At 37.4% G+C, this 20,097-nt stretch overlaps 2 protein-coding genes across 2 annotated transcripts; one reads left to right on the forward strand and one right to left on the reverse strand.

Annotated features, from left to right (window-relative positions):
* Positions 1-1,465: 1,465 nt before the first annotated feature.
* Positions 1,466-2,836, reverse strand: LOC135124857 (protein spinster homolog 3-like). The gene has a single exon (XM_064050080.1). The coding sequence runs from the start codon at positions 2,834-2,836 to the stop codon at positions 1,466-1,468; it is 1,371 nt and encodes a 456-aa protein (XP_063906150.1).
* A 6,807-nt stretch (positions 2,837-9,643) lies between these two features.
* Positions 9,644-11,049, forward strand: LOC135124889 (protein spinster homolog 1-like). The gene is made up of 2 exons (XM_064050109.1): positions 9,644-9,711; positions 9,791-11,049. The coding sequence occupies exon 2, from the start codon at positions 9,863-9,865 to the stop codon at positions 11,003-11,005; it is 1,143 nt and encodes a 380-aa protein (XP_063906179.1). The 5' UTR covers positions 9,644-9,711; positions 9,791-9,862; the 3' UTR covers positions 11,006-11,049.
* The last annotated feature ends 9,048 nt before the right edge of the window (positions 11,050-20,097 follow it).

Here is a 20,097-nt window from a genome sequence, read left to right on the forward strand (position 1 = left end):
TGGAAAAATTCTAAAATCATAAAATTGAAAAAGTGAAACATTTTAAAAATCATAATTTAATTATACATATGTAGGTACTTAAAATGAAAACTAGACAAATGAAAAAATTGAAGAAACTAAAACTTGAACATATCGTACAATTGAAGAAATAAAAAAAATAAAAAATAGCAAAATTATAAAATAAAGAAAATAAAAAAGTCTAATGGAAAATTCCAAATCGAAAAAATGAAAAACTAAAGAATCGAAAATTTAAAATTTAAAAATTGAAAACCTGAAAACTTTAAACTTAAAAATTTAAGAATTGAAAAATGGAAGGTAAAAAGTCTAAAAATCTAAACGAAAAATTGAAAAATTTAAGAATCGAAGTGTTGTAAATTGTAAAAATAATAAAAATAAAAAATCGAAACAAAAAATTTTGAAAATTTGAAGACATGAAAAATAAAAGAATGATAAATTAAAAACTGAAAACTGGAGAAATTTTAAATTGAAGAAACAAAAATTGAAAAATTGATGGAAAATTGAAACACTGAAAAATTGAATAATTGTTCACGTTCAACATGTACCAAGTTAAAAGTTAAAAAAAAAAACAAAAAAACCTTGAGAGAATGACGCAAAAGGTCAGATCAGGTCAGCGCGACGATTTCACCAATGAAATTCCATATCTGATATTAAAAAATAGTTTGCCATCAGCGTTTATAATAAAAAAAATCATCTAAAGTAGACACAATAATATACAATTGTAAACTCCGCCCTTCTTCTCCGGGCCAATGAAATGATTTATTAAGGTGGAGTTTGTGCGAGAGGGAGGACCATCCGTAATATTGCTTTCTGAATATGATTCTCACGCCGGTATGGTTATTTAACACCAGTTTAATACTTTCTAGATACCTCGTTTTTTCTTGGATTTTAATAAGATAATAACGACATTAATTAACAATATTAAGAGTAGTCATTGGAATGAAGAGAGGGTGGGTGGGTGGGGCAACTGCTTTAAATCTATAGAAAAAAGCTAACCTTAGCCCCGCCCACTTTCACTTTTAATTTCACTGAGTTATTTTATTTACTGTAAAATGGGAATTCAGTTCAGTTTTGGCAAGCGGTAGGACCTAAGGTTTAAAACAGTGTCAAAGTGGCCCCGCCCACCCACCGCTATATCGCTTCGATCACTCATTTTATTGGTTCTGGTATTATTAATAAATAATAGAATCTAGGAGTACATTTTTTTAAGAAAATTTTGTTTTGTTACATTAAATTTTAAACGAGGTTGCCATCAGCGTTTACATTTAAATAATAAAAAAATCATCTAAAGTAGACACAATAATAAATGTTGCCTGGATCCTGGTGTGTGAGTTGTCACAGTTTTGCTATTTTCAGGAATATGCTTTCATATTTTTTTGTTTGTTTAATAAACTAACGTTTTTGAAATACTCCATTATACAACATTTTAATAAACTTAAGCCTATTTTTACGCGGCGTTCCCTTTCGCCTCCTTCAGGTCATCGGTGATGGAGAGGGAAGCCGCAAAGTACAACACAGCTCCCACAATGAGCCCTACTAACGACAAGAAACACGCGTGTTGTAGGCCGTAAAATTTATTATCCGGATGCTCTTCCAGGCTTTGGTAGTAATGGTAAAGCCCATCTGAAACTATCTTTGTTATATCTGAACTCCACGTGCTTCCCAAGCCAAAGGCAAAGAACAGCGTTGTCCCAATGGCGCACCCTTTCCTCGAAGGCACCACCACTCCCAAACAGATATCCATTGTGATGGCCCAAATCATATTCAGACAAACATTTCCAAAAAACAAGACCACGTAGGTGGAAATCTGGTCTTTGTTGGACAGGTAGGTGGTTATGATGGCCAATGGCGTCGCCGTCAGAAGGGCTATGCTACACATAAGAGGGTCTGCACGGGGGTACTTCTCCTTCAGCTTCCGTGAAATAAGATACGCTGCCAGCAGCCCCACGATGCTCGACATGTGGATGATCAACTCGAAGATAGAACTCACGACGTAGGGGTCGAGGTCGGGGTTATTGATTTTCAAGCCATCGAATAAGAGCGTACCGAACAATGTCGTTAGAGCTCCTTGACAGCAAGCCATAGCTGTTAGAGCCAACGTCGTCATCATGTAGGTCCTGTTCCTCAAAAGGTACTTCAAGTCTTCCTCGATAGGGGTGACTTCCATTTGCCGCCCGTCGACTTCGCCGCGAGGTGGTTCACGTAGTACCAATAGTCCTAGTACCACGTTGACCACTCCCACGACGAAGCTGGCCCGTAAACTCGACCAACAGCTGCCCAACAGTATCTGGATTTGCGTCCTGACCAATAACACAATCATTCTGGATAGTGGCCGCATCAGGTAGTAGACGCAGAGCATTCTGGAGCGTATATCCCCCACGAACAGGTCGCCGAGCATGGGGAGGCTGACGACGTAGACACACGTTATGCCCAAGGTTTCAAGAGCGTGCAGCACCAGGAAGATCCAGTACGCGCTGACGAAGGATTCACACAGGATGCTGACGTTCAACACACCCACCCCAAAGACGATGAGGTATTTCCTGGAGAACCTGTCAGTCAAGAAACCGAAAATGGAAGACGAGAGTAGGAAGGTCACCGCGAACACGTGCTCGATATGTCTCATCCCCCACTCGTCGAGGCAGAAGTACTCTTGGAGGTACTTTAGGAAGGTCTCCCGAATTATGTCGTTTATCTTGATCATGAAGACGTTGAAGATGATGATGAACGAATCGAAGATTTTGCGTATGTCTAGGGGCGGCGAGGGGGATGATGGATCTGGGGGCGCCGCTGCGGTCGCGGGATTCCGATTATCAGCCATGGGCTTGGAGTCAGTTGTGACAGTTTTGACATTTTCGGGACGACGCCCTCTTATATTAAGGTAATTACTCTACTTATTTCTGGATAATAGTCTAAGTACACTACGTTTAGCCACAATTCTCTGTGGTAACAATTAAGGTTAGCACTGTAGTGTCATTTATGTCTCGAGTGAATCTTCAAATCCACATCAAATAATACGTCACGTATTAACTACCCTTGTTGACAATATCGTCATTTTCTAGCGCATAATTGTCAGAATCGCGTCCCACAAATCCGGTGTTTGGTTTCGACGAGTAAGTGGCTCCGGTTTGGCCCGAATTTTCCGGCCCGCGTTCCCTCACGTGCGAGCAAAAATCGGATAAAATAAACATCGTCGAATTTAAAAATCCGCCTTCCTTTCGTCCGCGCTTCGCATCGCCTTACTTTTTCCCAATACACTTTCCCCATCACATGAGTAACCCCAAAAGACGCGTTCCGTGCGCTAAGAAGCGTAAATCTTTGAAAAGAATGAGTTCTTTTAGAAGTTGAAGTGCAGCTGTCCCATCGCGGCCCGTGCGCTTCTACTCGAGGTGATATGAAAGACGTATTATAAGTATAAGCCGCTCCCTTCTCATTCTTAAACGATTGTCCTTGGTCCGTGTTTTTGAATCTTGCTTGCGCAGCTGGACGATTTGCGGCACGTGTTCTTTAAATTTATCGCCGCCAGATAACGGCGATTGTTGAGCTCGGAAGAGGATTTTCCTGCAAGGTTTTCGCTGTTTCGGCTCGGAAATCGTAAACAAAGCGATGCGAAAAAATCCACTTGCCTACTTTTCATTTCGCATCAAAATCAAAATAAAAATCCCGTCGTCGCACTTCGTTAAAGTTGCGCCAGTGGCGTCTCTGCGAAGAACACCCGACTCCGATCATGGGCCCATGCATAATTTCTGGGAGAGAATTTTTTGCCAAGCGATAAAAACAGCACAGCACTTTTCCATTTTAGGTACGTTTGCAAAAAAACTTTTTTCGCCGAATCCCTCTACAAGTGCACATAAAAGATTCAACTAAACCCTACCGCGTAACCCCTCCGAATATTATTTATTCCTGATGTTCGACCCGACTCAATACGGAAATTTTACCTCCATTATGGCGGCAACAAACGTTTTTCGCCCCTACGCTTTCGAGCGTATTTTGTTTTTTTATTATTAAAGAAATTGTCGCTGACACATAAATGTAGCGGACGTTTTCATCAATCATTTTGCGGCCATTAGCGGTCGAAGTGTTTTTATTGTTTATGGGGCGCGAGCGGGGGCAGCGGCGGCGGGAGGGGCGGATTTCAACAAAAAACGAAAAATTGGAGAAATGACGAAACGCTAATAATAATAATGCTTCGTGATCTAACAGAACAATGTTGCAAAAGAGAGAACAACATGCAAATTAAATGCATTTTGGCAACAGTTAAAATACCTGTACCAGGTGGTAGCGTGACCTCAAAAAACGATTCAGTCAATTTTTGTTTCACAAAATACATCAAATATTTTAAGGGTGTGCTTTTTGGTTTTTATGTATTCATAGAAAAGTTTAAAATTTGTTTATTTGGGACAATCGAGATGTCAAGTCAGATCAAGTCAGATTAGGTGCAACTGTTTTTTTTTAAATAAAATCTTCTCGGGGGCCTCAAATGTTTTTTTTTTTAAGTAAAACCGAAGGGAATCCAACTACCTTTAAAGAAGATGACTTTCTCGAACCGTCTCGAGGTTTCCAACTGTGTTTTTTAACGTAAAACCTTCTCGAAGACCCCAACAGTGTTTTCTAAGAATGGGAAACCTTCTCGGGGACCCCAACTGTCCTTTTTTTAAGGTAAAACCTTTTCGGGGGTCCCAACAGTGATGTTTAATAATGGGAAACCTTCTTGACGGCCCCAACTGTGTTTTTTAAGAATCGCAAACCTTCTCGAGGGCATCAACTGTCTTTTTATTTAAAAAATGTAAAACCTTTTCGGGGACCCCAACTGCCTTTTTTTTTAAGATAAAACCTTCTCGAGGGTTCCAACTCTGTTTTTTTAAGGTAAAACCTTCTCGGAGGCTCCAACCTTTTTGGAGTCTTTTTTTTTAAGAATCCAAGTATCTTTAGGAATGCGAAAGAAACCTTGGATCTCTCTGCGTTTTTTTTTTAATGCAAGAATTTGGGAGGGGGGCAGTTAAAGATATGAGGAATCTTTTTGTTAAAGAATGTAAAACATCCCAAGAACTCCAACTGTCTTTTTTTAAGTGAAATCTTCCCGAGTACCCAACTGTCTTTTTTTAAACATAAAACCTTTTCGGGGGTCCCAACAGTGATTTTTAAGAATGGGAAACTTTGACGGCCCAAACTGTGTTTTTTAATAATGGCAAACTTTCTCTGGGACATCAACTGTCTTTTTATTTAAAGAATGTAAAACCTATTCGGGGATCCCAACTATTTTTTTTAAGGATGAAACCCTCTCGAGGGCTCCAACTGTGTTTTTTTTAAGGTAAAACCTTCTCGGGAGCCCTAACAGTGTTTTTTAAGAATGGGAATCCTTCTTGAGGGACCCAACTGTGTTTTTTTTAAATGGGAAACCTTCTTAAGGACTTCAACTGTGTTTTTAAGAATGACAAACCTTTTCGGGGCCAGAGCTGTCTTTTTTTTAAGGTAAAACCTTCTCGGAGGCTCCAAGAATGTTTTTTACGAATGGAAAACCTTCTCGGGGGCCTCAACTGTCTTTTATATAAAGAATGTAAAATTTTCTCGGGGACCTCAATTGCCTTTCTTTAAGGTAAAACCTTTTCGAGGGTTTCAACAGTGATTTTTAAGAATGGGAAACCTATTTGACGGTCCAAAGTGTGTGTTTTAAGAATGACAAACCTTCTTGGGGGCATCAACTGTCTTTTTATTTAAAGAATGTAAAACCTCTTCAGGGATCCCAATTTTTTTTTAAGGTTGAAACCTTCTCGGGGGCTCCAACTGTGTTTTTTTAAGGTAAAACCTTCTCGGAGGTCCTAACAGTGTTTTTGTAGAATGGGAAACCTCGGGGGCCTCAACTGTCTTTTATTTAAAGAATGTAAAACTTTCTCAGAGGCCCCAATAGTGTTTTTTAACAATGAAAAACCTACTCGGGGGCTTCAACTGCTTTTTTATTTAAAGAATATAAAATCTTCTCGGGGACCCCAACTGCCTTTTTTTTAAGGATGAAACCTTCTCAAGGGCTCTAACTGTGTTTTTTAAGGTAAAACTTTCTCGGGGACCCCAACTGTGTTTTTTAAGAAGGGCAAACCTTCTTGGGGTCTTTTTTTTTTAAAGAATCCAAGTATCTTTAGGAATGCGAAAGAAACCCTGGATCCCTTCTGCGTTTTTTTTATATGTGAAAGAATTTGGGAGGGAGGCAGTTAAAGATATGAAGAATCTTTTTGTTAAACAATGTAAAACACCCCAAGAACTCGAACTGTCTTTTTTTAAGTTAAATCTTCTCGAGTACCCAACTGTCTTTTTTTAAACATACCTTCAAACCTTTTCGGGGGAACCAACTGTCTTTTTTTTTAAATAAAACCCAACGGGTCCCAACTACCTTTAATGACGATGACCTTCACGGGCCCAACGGTCTTTTTTAATAATGGGAAACCTTCTTAAGGACATCAACTGTGTTTTTAAGAATGGCAAACCCTCTCGGGAGCCTCAGCTTTCTTTTTTTTTTAATTTAAAACCTTCTCGGAGACCCCAACTGCCTTTTTTTTAAGGATGTAACCTTCTCGAGGGCTGCAACTGTGTTTTTTTAAGGTAAAACCTTCTCGGAGGCCCCAACAGTGTTTTTTAAGAATGGAAAACCTTCTCGGGGGCTTCAACTGTCTTTTAATATAAAGAATGTAAAACTTTCTCGGGTGCCTCAATAGTGTTTTTTAAGAATGAGAAACCTTCTCGGGGACCTCAACTGCCGTTTTCTTAAGAATGAACCCTAATCGAGTTTTCCAACTGTATTTTTTTAAGGTAAAATCTTCTCGGAGGCCCTAACAGTGTTACTGTAGAATGGGAAACCTCGGGGGCCTCAACTGTCTTTTATTTACAGAATGTAAAACTTTCTCAGAGGCTCCAATAGTGTTTTTTAAGAATGAAAAACCTTCTCGGAGGCTTCAACTGCCTTTTTATTTAAAGAATATAAAACCTTCTCGGGGACCCCAACTGCCTTTTTTATAAGGATGAAACCTTCTCGAGGGTTCCAACTGTGTTTTTTAAGGTAAAACCTTCTGGGGGACCCCAACTGTGTTTTTTAAGAAGGGCAAACCTTCTTGGGGTCTTTTTTTTTCAAAGAATCTAAGTATCTTTAGGAATGCGAAAGAAACCCTGGATCCCTTCTGCGTTTTTGGGGGGGAAGGCAGTTAAAGATATGAGGAATCTTTTTGTTAAACAATGTAAAACAAACAAGAACTCCAACTGTCTTTTTTTAAGTGAAATCTTCTCGAGTACCCAACTGTCTTTTTTTAAACATACCTCAAAACCTTTTCGGGGGACCCAACTGTCTTTTTTTTTTAAATAAAACCTAACGGGTCCCAACTACCTTTAATGAAGATGACCTTCACGGACCCAACGGTCTTTTTTAAAAATGGGAAACCTTCTTAAGGACTTCAACTGTGTTTTTAAGAATGGCAAACCGTCTCGGGAGCCTCAACTGTCTTTTTTTTTAATCTAAAACCTTCTCTGAGACACCAACTGCCTTTTTTTTAAGGATGAAACCTTCTCGAGGGTTATAACTGTGTTTATTTTTAAGGTAAAACCTTCTCGGAGACCCTAACAGTGTTTTTCAAGAATGGGAAACCTCGGGGGCCTCACCTGTCTTTTATTTAAAGAATGTAAAACTTTCTCAGAGGTCCCAATAGTGATTTAATAATAAGAAACCTTCTCGAGGGCTTCAACTGCCTTTTTATTTAAAGAATATAAAACTTTTTCGCGGACACCAACTGCCTTTTTTTTTAAAGATGAAACCTTCTCGAGGGCTACAACTGTGTTTTTTTTTAAGGTAAAACCTTCTCGGAAGCACTAACAGTGTTTTTTAAAAATGGGAAGCCTTCTTGAGGGAACCAACTCTGTTTTTTAACAAGGGCAAACCTTCTTGGAGTCTTTTTTTTTTAAGAATCCAACTACCTTAAATGAAGATGACCTTCTTAAAGACTTCAACTGTGTTTTTAAGAATGACAAACTTTTTCGGGAGCTCAGCAGTCTTTTTTTTATCTAAAACCTTCTCGGTGACCCCAAGTGTCTTTTTTTTAAGGTAAAACCTTCTCGGAGGCTCCAAGAATGTCTTTTAAGAATGGGAAACCTTTTTGAGAGCCTCAACTGTGTTTTTTAAGAATGGCAAACCTTCTCGGGGACCTCAACTGTCTTTTTATTTAAACAATGTAAAACCTTTTCGAGGACTCCAACTATTTTTTTTTTAAGGGTGAAACCTCGAGGGCTTCAAATGTGTTTTTAGGCAATGTAAAACCGTCTCGGGGACCCAACTGTCCTTTTTCTTTAAAGAAGCTGAACCTTTCCCCTATTTCCTTCTTTCTGATAGTTCAGAGAAGCTCGAGAGTCCCTATTACTTTTATAAACAATTTGAAGCAACCTTGAGAACCCCTGGTCTTTGTTTTTAAAGAATGTCAATTTAAAACTATCTCTGAGAATCCTGGTATTTTGTTCCACTTTTTACAATCTTTTCTTTTTTTACACCAGTTCGACTAAGTTTCCGAGTTTTAGTTGTTTGTAATTTTTGCGAAAAATTAACCCTTCCTCATCTGCCAAAATTCGAATCGATTCCATCAGCTGGCTGAATTCGAAGTAAGCACTCACTAAAAATTCCCTCCGACAGCTCCGTTTAATCGCCTCTCGACTACTCCCGCCGACGCCAAGCCCGTTTCCGAAGTGTTTAATCCTTGTTTAAAACACTAGTCCGCATAATTCGTCGACTACAAGCGAAATTAAAATCCAACTTCGTCAGCGTGTACTCGTATTTATGACAGGTTAAGCGTTCATCGAGTGCTGTTCAGCGATTAAAACTTTGTCGAAATACTTGCGGTAGTTTTATTTCTCGATTAGTCGGGTGCTTAATCCCCCGCCGTAATTAGTACACTTTAACGATAATAGTCCATAATAAATCACCGCTTTTGGTGAGCTTATTTTGCATACGCACATGACTTGAAGGTGTTAAACCGAGCACACTTAACCTGTCTTCATAAATTATGTTTCGGACATGGTAGAAGGAGACATGGTATAGGCATACGCATCAGGTGTGACGTCAAGTGGGGTGAAATTAGCGCGAAATTTAAAATACAATTCGTTATCCGACAACTAATTGACGTATTGGACAGAGCAATGACAACTCAAGCTGAAATTCCCTAGACTTCCCTAGCGAAGCTCATAAGAATCACAAGGTCGTTGATGCCACCTAACGTCACAAATGGATGCGCAGACCATTTTTAAATTGGTACATCGGATGCCCATACCATGTCTCCTTCTACCATGGTTTCGGATACAATGTCGAGTTTGTTCTACGCATGAACGTCACGAATAAGTAATGGGGCTGTGGTGTGGTCATGCATACCGCTGCTACGCCTTCCCTCGAAAAACGAAGACGCTCGGACGAATTTCTAGTAACATAGTGGACGATAGGTAAAACTAAAGTTCCACAATTATCATTTAGATGAAAATTGACTGAAAATGTATAACATGTTTAATTGAAACCTAAAAGTTAATGGATAATTTACGTCAAAGTAGCTTTAGTTAATACGCAAAGAAAATTAAGAGGGCGTCGTCCCGAAAATGTCAAAACCGTCACAACTGATGCTGCAGCTCCATGCCTGACGCTCATAATCCCGCCCCCGCAGCGCCGCCCCCAAACAAACGCAAGTACTGCGACGCCTCCATCCTAATCTTCATCAACTTCATGTACCACTGCAATTTCGTTTTCATGGGGGCCACCTTCAAGGACCTCCAAAAGTACTTCGAGATCAACGACGAAGTGAGGACTTTGCTTCGCCTGGCTTTCGTGTTGCCCTCCATGTTCAGTTCTCCCGTTTTCGGGTACCTCACTGACAGGTTCTCCAGGAAGTACCTCGTGGCGTTGGGGGTGGGCGTGTGGAGCTTCAGCAACTTGTGTGCATCCTTCGCCCCGAAATTATGGCTTTTCCTGGTGATGGTGGCTTTGGCGGCCTTGGGTGAGGCGTGTGTCAACGTTGTCGCACCGACTCTCCTCAGCGACTTGTTCGTGGGGGATATGCGCTCAAGGCTGCTCTGTGTGTACTATCTGACGCGGCCCGTGAGCATTGGAATCAAGTTTTTGGTGAGAACGCTAGCCCCGATACTGTTCAGCAACTGGATGTGGTGTCTGCGTCTCCTCGTAGTCGTGGGGGTCGTCAACATGGTGCTGGCGCTGGTGATGCTGCACGAGCCGGCTCGCGGGGAGCTGGACGGGAGGCAGATGGAAGTCACCATGTTTGACGAGGACTTGAAGTACCTTTTGAGAAATAGGAGCTACTTGATCACGACGCTGGCTCTATCGGCTGTGCGTTACTGCACGGGGACGTTAGGGCTGTGGTTTTCCCCGCTCTTGTACAAGGGCTTGAAAATTAAGTACCCTGACATCGAACCACACTCTGTGTATTCTTCGAACGATCTGATGTTTTTCCTGGGGGGCTCCCTAGGATTACTGGTGGCCTATCTTATTTCACGGAACGTGAAGGAGACGTACCCCCGTGGAGACCCCATGATCTGCAGCATGGGCGTACTGGCGGCGATGCCGTTCATCTTCCTTGCCACCGAGCTGACGTACACCGATAAGTACGCCACCTACGGCGTCCTGTTTTTGGGATTTTTTTTTTTGAGCATGATTTGGGCGATCACGACGGATATCTGTTTGGGAGTTGTGGTGCCTTCGAGGAGAGGGAGCGCCATCGGCATAATGCTGTTCGCCACGAATGCTCTGGGCCACGCGTGGAGTTCTGAAATAACGAGATTAGTGGCTGCTGGGCTGACTCGGTACTACGACAGGAAGGAAAAGAATCCGAGTAACGACGTTTACGCCATCCAACACGCAGTGCTTTTGACGCTGCTGGTGGCGATAGTGGGAGGCATCTTGTACTTTGTGGCTTCCCTCTTCATCGCTGATGACCTGAAGAAGGCGAAGGGGGATGCCGCCGAGTAAAAGTAGACTTAGGGTTATGAAAGTGTATTAACGGAGCAATAAAATGTGACTTCCAAAAATTATACTGGTTTAATTATATTTACAATGGATTCTAGACCTTGTTCTAGCCGCACTTTATCAGTGCTGAATGCATGTTATTAACAATAAATTTCAAAAAACTCGGCCATTTTCGGAAAAATATCCACTTTCCTTCGTGTTCACAGCATTTAACACAAAGCATTTTTGTTAATATTTATTAACAATAAATTAGAAATTCGCGAACACGTGCTACTTTTAATCCAAAACGGAGCTCCAGTGTTGGTGCTACCAGACCGGAATCAAAACTGAACACAAAGAATCGAAAATGTGACCTTTTATCAGGTGGCTCAGGTGACAGTGACTTCATCGTAGGTCACGATGCGATTGCAAAAATTATTTTTCATATTTTAGCTCAGAAATTGTACATTTTCGGGGTTTATTTAACAACGTTTACACAAACTAATTTGTTTTTGCTAATCTCGTGTTCTTCGGGAAATGGTTTTCGGTTTAATTATCATATATTAATAGTTATCACATTTAAACATCATGAATTATATTAATTATGTTTAAATTTTATTTAATTATATAGCGAAAATGTATAGCTTTGACGCATCAACTTCAATCGTTTCGAAAATTGATCCAAAATGTAAACATTGTCGAGTAAACGAATCACGGAATCCGATAAATTAAAACTTAAGTCGCATTTACCCTGTTTTCGGTCCGTTTCGGAAAAATATCCATTTTCGTTCGTGTTCACAGCACTAACACAACAATTTTTCCTTAATATGTATTAATATTAAACTTGAAATTCGCTAAAACGCTCCACTTTTACGCCAAAATGACGCGACGATCTTACCGCCATCAAACAGAAATTAATACTGAACACAAAGGACCGTAAAACGTGACCTTTATACAGGTAACTCACGTGACATTGACGTCATCGTACATCACGATGAGACTGCAAAATTTATTTTTCATATTTTGGCCGGGAAAATGCACATTTTTGGGGATAATTTAACATTGTTTAGACAAATTGATTTGTTTTTAATAATTTCGGGTTTGTAGGAAAACGATTTTCGGTTTAATGCTCATCATATTTAAACATTATAAATGATATTAATTATGTTTAAAATTTATTTATTTATATCGTGAAAATGTATAACTTTAATCAACCAATTTCAATCGTTTCGAAAATCTTCCCACAATTTAAACATTGTCGAGTAAATGAATCACCGAACACAATAAATTAAAGCTGAAATCGTACTTACCCTGTTTTCGGTTCTTTTCGGAAAAATATCCATTTTCGTTCGTGTTCACAGCACTAACACAACATATTTTCCGCAATTATTTATTAATAATAAAGTAGAAATTCGCTAAAACGCCCCACTTTTACGCCAACACGACGCGACGATCTTGCCGCCATCAAACAAATTAATACTGAACACAAAGGACCGCGAAACGTGACCTTTGGACAGGTAGTTCAGGTGACAGTGACGTCATCGTACGTCACGATGAGATTGCAAAACTTATTTTTCACATTTTGGCCGGGAAAATGCAAATTTTCGGGGATAATTTAACAATGTTTAAACAAATTGATTTGTTTTTAATAATTTCGGGCTTTTAGAACAACGAGTTTCGGTTTAATTATTATCATATATATTTATTAGGGTCTTCCTTATTTAGAGGTGAAATTGTATTTTTTCGAATTAAGTTGGTCTCACCCTCCACAAAGTTTACATTTGAAATAGACACTAGACATAAAAAATTTTGACCCACTCCCTTTATCCCTTCCCGTGCCGCCATGAACTTGAATTATCAAAAATTAAAACCTGCATAATATGCAGTAGGTGTTGAGTACAAAAGTCAAATAATTGTACTTTTTGTGTTATGTGTCGCATGTTAGCGATTACAAAAAAATCTAATGGCATCCCGAGGCTTAGGCAAGGTATATTTGGTAGGAATAGTAGAGACTCAAATACTTGGCTCAAAACTTCCTACGAATAAACAATTGTTATCAGTTTTTTTTATAATTTGAGAGAAGTTAAGTTAAATACAAGGGATAGTGCAAATATAGCGGTGCGTGAAGCAATAATTTTTTGGGAAAAATGATCTGTAAAATTGACACAAGATTTTCATGGTTTGTTGACCAATAATAAAGATCAAAGACAATATGTCTTGAGAACGGTTCAGGAACACAGAATGTATCCCAATTGTAAAAAAACTACTTTAAATAAATCTTGTTGATTGCATTTTAATTTTTAATATTTTTTGCGTAGATATTGATTTGGTAATAATAATAGTAATATGTTTAACACATAAGCTTTATTTTAAAATTGTCAAAATTACTATTAATATCATTTTAGTGACCCAAAATAAAAATATTTCACGACACAGAAAAAAGAGTTACTTTGTGTTGTTTATCAAACATTTATCGTGGTGGCGGCACTGGAAGGAGAAAACTTACGGGTATAATATTTTACAAATATTTTTCTTATATCGATGTAAACTTTTAAGGGGGTGAGAATTAAAGAAAACCAAACTTGGAAAATAAGGAACACCCTAATATTTATGCTTATCATATTTAAACATTATAAGTGATATTAATTATGTTTAAAATTTATTAATTTATATCGTGCAAATGTATAGCTTTGATCAACCGACTTCAATCGTTTCGAAAATTTTCCCAAAATTTAAACATTGTCGAGTGAACGAATCACGGAATCCGATAAATTAAAACTGAAGTCGTACTTACCCTGTTTTCGGTCCTTTTCGGAAAAATATCCATCTTCTTTCGTGTTCACAGTACTAATACAACACATTTTCACTAATATTTATTAATAATAAATTAGAAATTCGTGAAAAGAGCCCTACTTTTAAGCCAAAACGGAGCTCTGATGTTGCTGCCACCAAGCCGAAATCAAAACTAAACACAGAGGATCGAAAAATGTTACATTTTATCAGGTAGCTCACGTGACAGTGACGTCATCGTACGTCACGATGAGATTGCAAAAATTATTCTTCATATTTTCGCTCAGAAATTGTACATTTTCGGGATTAATTTAACAATTTTTAAACAAACTAATTTGTTTTTGCTAATCTCGTGTTCTTAGGAAAATGGTTTTCGGTTTAATTATCACATATTAATAGTTAACATATTTAAACATTATGAATTATATTAATTATGTTTAAATTTTATTTAATTATGTCGCGAAAATATATAGCTTTGACCCACCAACTTCACCGATACATCGCAGCATAGGTTTTTTATCAATAGTGCCAACGCAATGTTACAAAACACTAACATTGCTTATCAAAGAAACGACTCCTATCAAAGGTAGAAGTTACCGACGAAAAAAAGGAAAAATTATATAGTTCAGTTTTGCAATTCTTGATTCAATCAATAAAATAAATTGACTCGGTGATTAATTTTTTTCCCTATAAGCAAAACTAAAAAATATGAATGGAATGATAAATCACAAATATAGTCTCATCCTATTTTGGGCATTTTAAAAAGGATTCATTTGGCAAAATTTTGGGCTGACGTCATCAATTTTTTGGAGCAAGTAACTATTATTTTGAATAAAAATTTATTATGCTTATCAGATGTTTAAAAAATCTGCAAGATTTCAAAGCATTCGGTTTTGCAGATTCAAAATTAGGTTGTAGGTGAAACGAAGTTCATGGGGTCAGCTAGTTATTATAATAAAAGTCGTTTCCGAAATAATTTTAAAATTAAACGCCTGTTGAGGCAACCAGTAATACATTTATGTGATTTCTAAATTTTGCAATAATTTTTTAAAATCGGCATAATGTTTTTGACACTTGTGTGATGACAAACATTTATGAACACCCAATACAATTTATACAATTTATTTATCAGCAGAAATGAAGGCAATGCTAAATTTCTAGAAAATTTCAGTTCTACTTGTAGTTATCTCCAATGTAAGTGTAACACCAAATAGTTTAGTAGAGAATTTGAAATATTTATGCTTCGAACAAAACAATATCATGTTGTGAAACTTAGATACAGTGAAAATTTGCCAAAATCTTGTGCACTTCAGCCTGCCCTGAAATAATCTCCTTCGCGCTCCAATAACCACGCAGCTCCGAAATGACAATAACACACAATTAAAATAGATGTTCAATCCCATATTACCGCGAACTCGGGAATAGTTTCTGTGTAATAATCCAATTACACGACGTAACGACTTGCCTCCACCAGCTTTACATTATTAATTCCCAATTTTGATTTAATCAGCTTTGATTCGGGCGTTAATTAACGAGGAATTTTAGCGGCGCATCTGCTTGTTGATCACTTGGCGTACGTTCGTACGTTCCCTTTTTTGCCCTCAGACGACTTGGCTATTCAAAGCGCGACGACACGGGTAAACGTCGCCTGATAAACTGATAAACATCGCCAGAAAACGCATAAATTCCCCACTCGACTTAGAATCAATGATATTTACGGCGCTTCATAAAATATCATTTTTCGAGTCGCACTACGCTTTATTCTTGTTTATCGCAGTGCTCGGCTTTTTCTGCTGACTAAACGGGAAACTTTCAACAACTCTTCGTCATCTAGTGTTATTGTTATTACTATTATTATGGCTGCTAAGACGGACGGGATCGAAATGTACGAGTGGAGAGGAATTTACGCCGACATGGACGCTAATTCTGATTAAAACGGTTCGCAGATGTTCCGGCTGAGTTTCGTCGGACACATTTTGTTTATTATGATAAGTTAACGTGGATGGTATTAGTTGTTGCAGAACTCGATTATCTCCATTACGCGATGTGTGGTGGAGATGCAACCCGAAATACACGCCAGTGGTGGGGGGGCTTTGGTGAATTGTTGGTTGCATATTTGAGTAAGTTTTTCTAGTGTTTTATTTGCTCGCGTCCTCGACCGCAAAATCACTTCCCATTCACCATGCGCCCAAACTTCGGCCCATTTACCAAATCCCTTAATATGGCTAACTCTAACGTTATCCGTATGAGTGAACATTAGTGCCCTCGATGTTCATCTCAAATATTCCGGTCCGCCTAACGGTATTCTCTTCGTTCTGGCTCTCGGAAATTATTTAGAGGATCCATCCTGAGGGAGGCCATCTTGGCGAACCGTTCCTCAGGTGAAGCCCGGGGGAAATATAACTATCCGAGAAGATCGGTTAACATTGCATAACGCTCTGTTATTGTAAATCAAAACTCCATTATACACTTGTTTGCGTCCCGAGGGGATCGGCGAGGATTAATTGCCGGATTGATCGCGGTTGTGGGAGCAGATCCGGCCATCCTAGACCTCGACTGCACTTTGCAGAAAAGCGGTTCCTCGTCGAGCGAAAAATCTAAATAATGCTAGCAATAATTAACTCGGCCAGCTTCCTCCGTTCCCTTCCTCATTTCCTTCGACAAGATAAAAAATGCGCGACTTAAACAAAGCTCCCTCGCCAAGTTTCGGATTCGAAAAATTACCCCGAAATTATATCCGCGTTATCGTAAATAATTACCGACTTTTCCGACTTGTCCCTTTTCCAATCCCCGCGAACAAAATCTCCCGGTTTAAAGTTTTACAAAAGTACATTGTAGCCATTGTTAAATCTCCGAAGCAAGGGAGTTTGAAAGCGAACATGTAAGTCGAGTCGAGTCGAATTCTAAGTGCAGGAGGTGAGAACGCCGCGTAAATATAGGGCTTTTAAAGGAAATACGAGTGGAGGGGGAGGTTTTATTGCGGATTTTCTTGCAGGATTTCGGAGGGTAATTTTCTTTTAAGATAAAGCGCCGGCGGATTCATTAAGGAACGAAAAGAGGGAGGTCCGGGACAACCGAATAGCAAAACAAGAAACGCAGGTCGTAATTTACACGAAAAAAATTCCTAGAAGGTTATATCGCCCCTCGCACGTTACAAAGTTTGACACCAACCCGTCCAGTAGTTTTGGAGATTACGCGTATAATAAAATTCGACACAGACATCATACAGACAGACGGAAACTGTTATGTTACGTTAGGGAAAATCATCAAAAGTCGAGAAAACATGAAACAAATAGCTTACGCGTAATAATCGGCCGTTAAATTGAAAAATGCGCACCGAAATCGTCCGAATATGCGTTTCGAATCGCAATCCCCTATAAATGCAAATCCGAAATCAGCAAATATTAACTATGCTTTCCACATCCTGTTAATTATTGTAATTCATTTACGATCGCTGCATGCATTTTAAATCCCCGCCCGCATTATCGCAGTAGAGCACATGGCGTAGTCACGTCACCCCATAAAATAATTATTAAATGTAGCGAATCGCCCCCATTAATCACGTATTAGTTATTATTACGGAATTAATTGCTCGAACAGGAATATGGATTCAGAATGCGTTTTATTTACAACTTCGTGTATATGTTATACGTCGGCCGGTAATATTTAAAATTAATACCCGTGTTCGCCCGTTTCACTTAAACCGCCATAAATGAATGGCGGCCGCGGGAATATGTTCCACAACTTTATCAATTTCTGAGTTATCGAGCTTAGAAGTTTGTAGACTAAATTATTGGCAAAAATGAATTCCGCCCGAAAACGGCACTTACCTACCTAATAAAACTTTTAAATTACTTCCAACTTTGTTAAATGCTTTTCGTTATGTGTTCTGCTGCTTTGCGGGGTGTTAATTATTGCGAAAAGCGGAATGAATGCTGACGACTGATTAAGCTTCGGGCGGACGAAAAATCACTCGCAAAATTTAAAACATTCGAATGAAAAGCTTAAAACCGGGTAAGTTAGCTCGGTTCAAGTCAGATCAGATTAGGTCTGTCAAATCAAGAACTTGAATTAAAAAATTAATCGAAGGCTAGATATTTTGGTTGGCGTTTTGCCATCTACATGACAGTCCTAATATACATGCAAAACTTGACAACAATCGGTCCGTAGTTTTGGAGATTATCTGTCTAATAAAAATTCACATAGACATGCGACAGACAGACGGAAACGTGAAATCAATTTTTTCATACTCTAGGGGTCATGAAACGTCGAGAAAATATGAAAGTGACAAGTCGCCCGAGGCACTTGGTTATTGTACTTCCTTAGGTTACCTCCAGGAAGTAAAAAAAAACTTTTTCGAATATGCAGAAAATATGGTTGCTATAAAAAAATAAATAACATGTGTAACGTAAAAAAAGTGCCTCATCTACCATAAACAATTTTTAACAAGACATATTTTTGTAAAAATTTATTCCTCAAACACAAACTTCTTTATGGATCATTAAAACTGAAAAATCCTAAAATCTGTTAGGTTTAATATTAAATAAGAAGGGTCAACTTTTTGTACATTCTAAAAACCGAAACATCTAAAAACCAAAAAGTTGAAAAATCGAAAAATAAAAAATTGTGAAACCGAAATATCAAGAAATCAAAACATTCAAACATTGAAAAATCTAAACTTTAAAAATTCAAAAAATTGGGAAAGACCGAGGATTTGTAAAAAAAAATCGTCAATCCGAAAAATCAAAAATATAGAATATTGGACGACAAAAATTTGAAGAATTGCAAAAACTGAAAAATAGAGAAATCGAGAACTCAAAAAAAATTAAGAAATCGAGAAATTAATTGAAAAATCGAGAAATCGAAAAATCAAAAAATCCAAAAATTGAAAAATCGAAAAATCGTGTTATCGAAAAGTTGAAAAACCAAAAACCCATCAATCAAGAAACCTAAAAATTGAAAATTTAGAAACGTTAAAAACTGAAAAATAAATAGAAAAATCACAGAATTGAAAAATCGAGAAATATAAAAATCGTCAAGCTGAAAAATCGAAAATGTAAAATATTGAACGACAAAAATTTCAAGAATTGCAGAAACTGAAAGTCGAAAAATCAAAAAATTGAGAAGTTGAAAAATCGAAAAATTATATATTTATTTAATCAAAAAATTTAAAAATTGAAAATTTAGAAACGGCAAAATATGAAAAATATAAAATTCGTAAAAGTGAAAAACGAGAAATCTAAAACTCTAAAATTAAAAAACCGAAAAATAAAACATTAAAAAATTGAAAAATCGAGAAAACGACAAACCGAAAAATCGACAGATTGAATATACCTATATTTCGATATTGAAAAATCCCAAAATTGAAATATCGAAAAATCTAGAAATCGGAAAAAATGAAAAACCGAAAATATAAAATATTGTAAGACGGAAATTCGAAAAATCGAAAAATCGAAAACTTTAGAATTAAAAAAAAACAAAAATAAATTAGCAAAAACTGAAACATCCTCAAATTAATTGAAAAATTGAGAACTGGCAAAATCAAAAATCGAAAAATCAATTAATCAATAAGTCTAAAAACTGATAATTGGAATCATAATAGAAAAATCGCAGAATTGAAATATCGAGAAATCGAAACATCAATAAACCGAAAAATTTGGAAATTGAATAATTGAAAATTCATCGAGAAATCGAAACTCGAATAAACCAAAAATCATTTAACCAAGAGATCTAAAAATTGAAAATTTAGAAACATTAAATATTGAAAAATAGAAAAATCGCAGAACTGAAAAATCGAGAAATCGAAACAACAATAAATCAAAAAATTTGGAAATTGAAAAACTGGAAAAGTAGTAAACCTAAATTCGAAACGAAACATTGAAAAATCCCAAAAGTGAAATATCGAAAAATTGTTAAACGTTAAATAATAGAAAAATCAAAAGAAACATCTAAAAACCAAAAAGTTGAAAAATCGAAAAATAAAAAATTGTGAAAACCAAATCATCTAAAACGGAAATATCAAGAAATCAAAACATTAAAACATTGAAAAACCTAAATTTTAAAAATTCAAAAAATTGGGAAAGACCGAGGATTTCTAAAAAAAAATCGTCAATCCGAAAAATCAAAAATATAAAATATTGGACGACAAAAATTTGAAGAATGGCAAAAACTGAAAAATAGAGAAATCCAGAACTCAAAAAAAAATGAAGAAATTGAGAAACTAATTGAAAAATCGAGAAATCGAAAAATCAAAAAATCCAAAAATTGAAAAATCCAAAAATCGAGATATCGAGAAATTGAAAAATCGAGAAACTGAAAAATTGGAA

This window comes from Zophobas morio, unplaced genomic scaffold (genome assembly GCF_036711695.1).
Source record: "Zophobas morio isolate AGI-343-1 ecotype UQ-CSIRO unplaced genomic scaffold, CSIRO_AGI_Zmor_V1 ptg000008l, whole genome shotgun sequence".
NCBI classification, from domain to species: Eukaryota; Metazoa; Arthropoda; class Insecta; order Coleoptera; family Tenebrionidae; genus Zophobas; species Zophobas morio.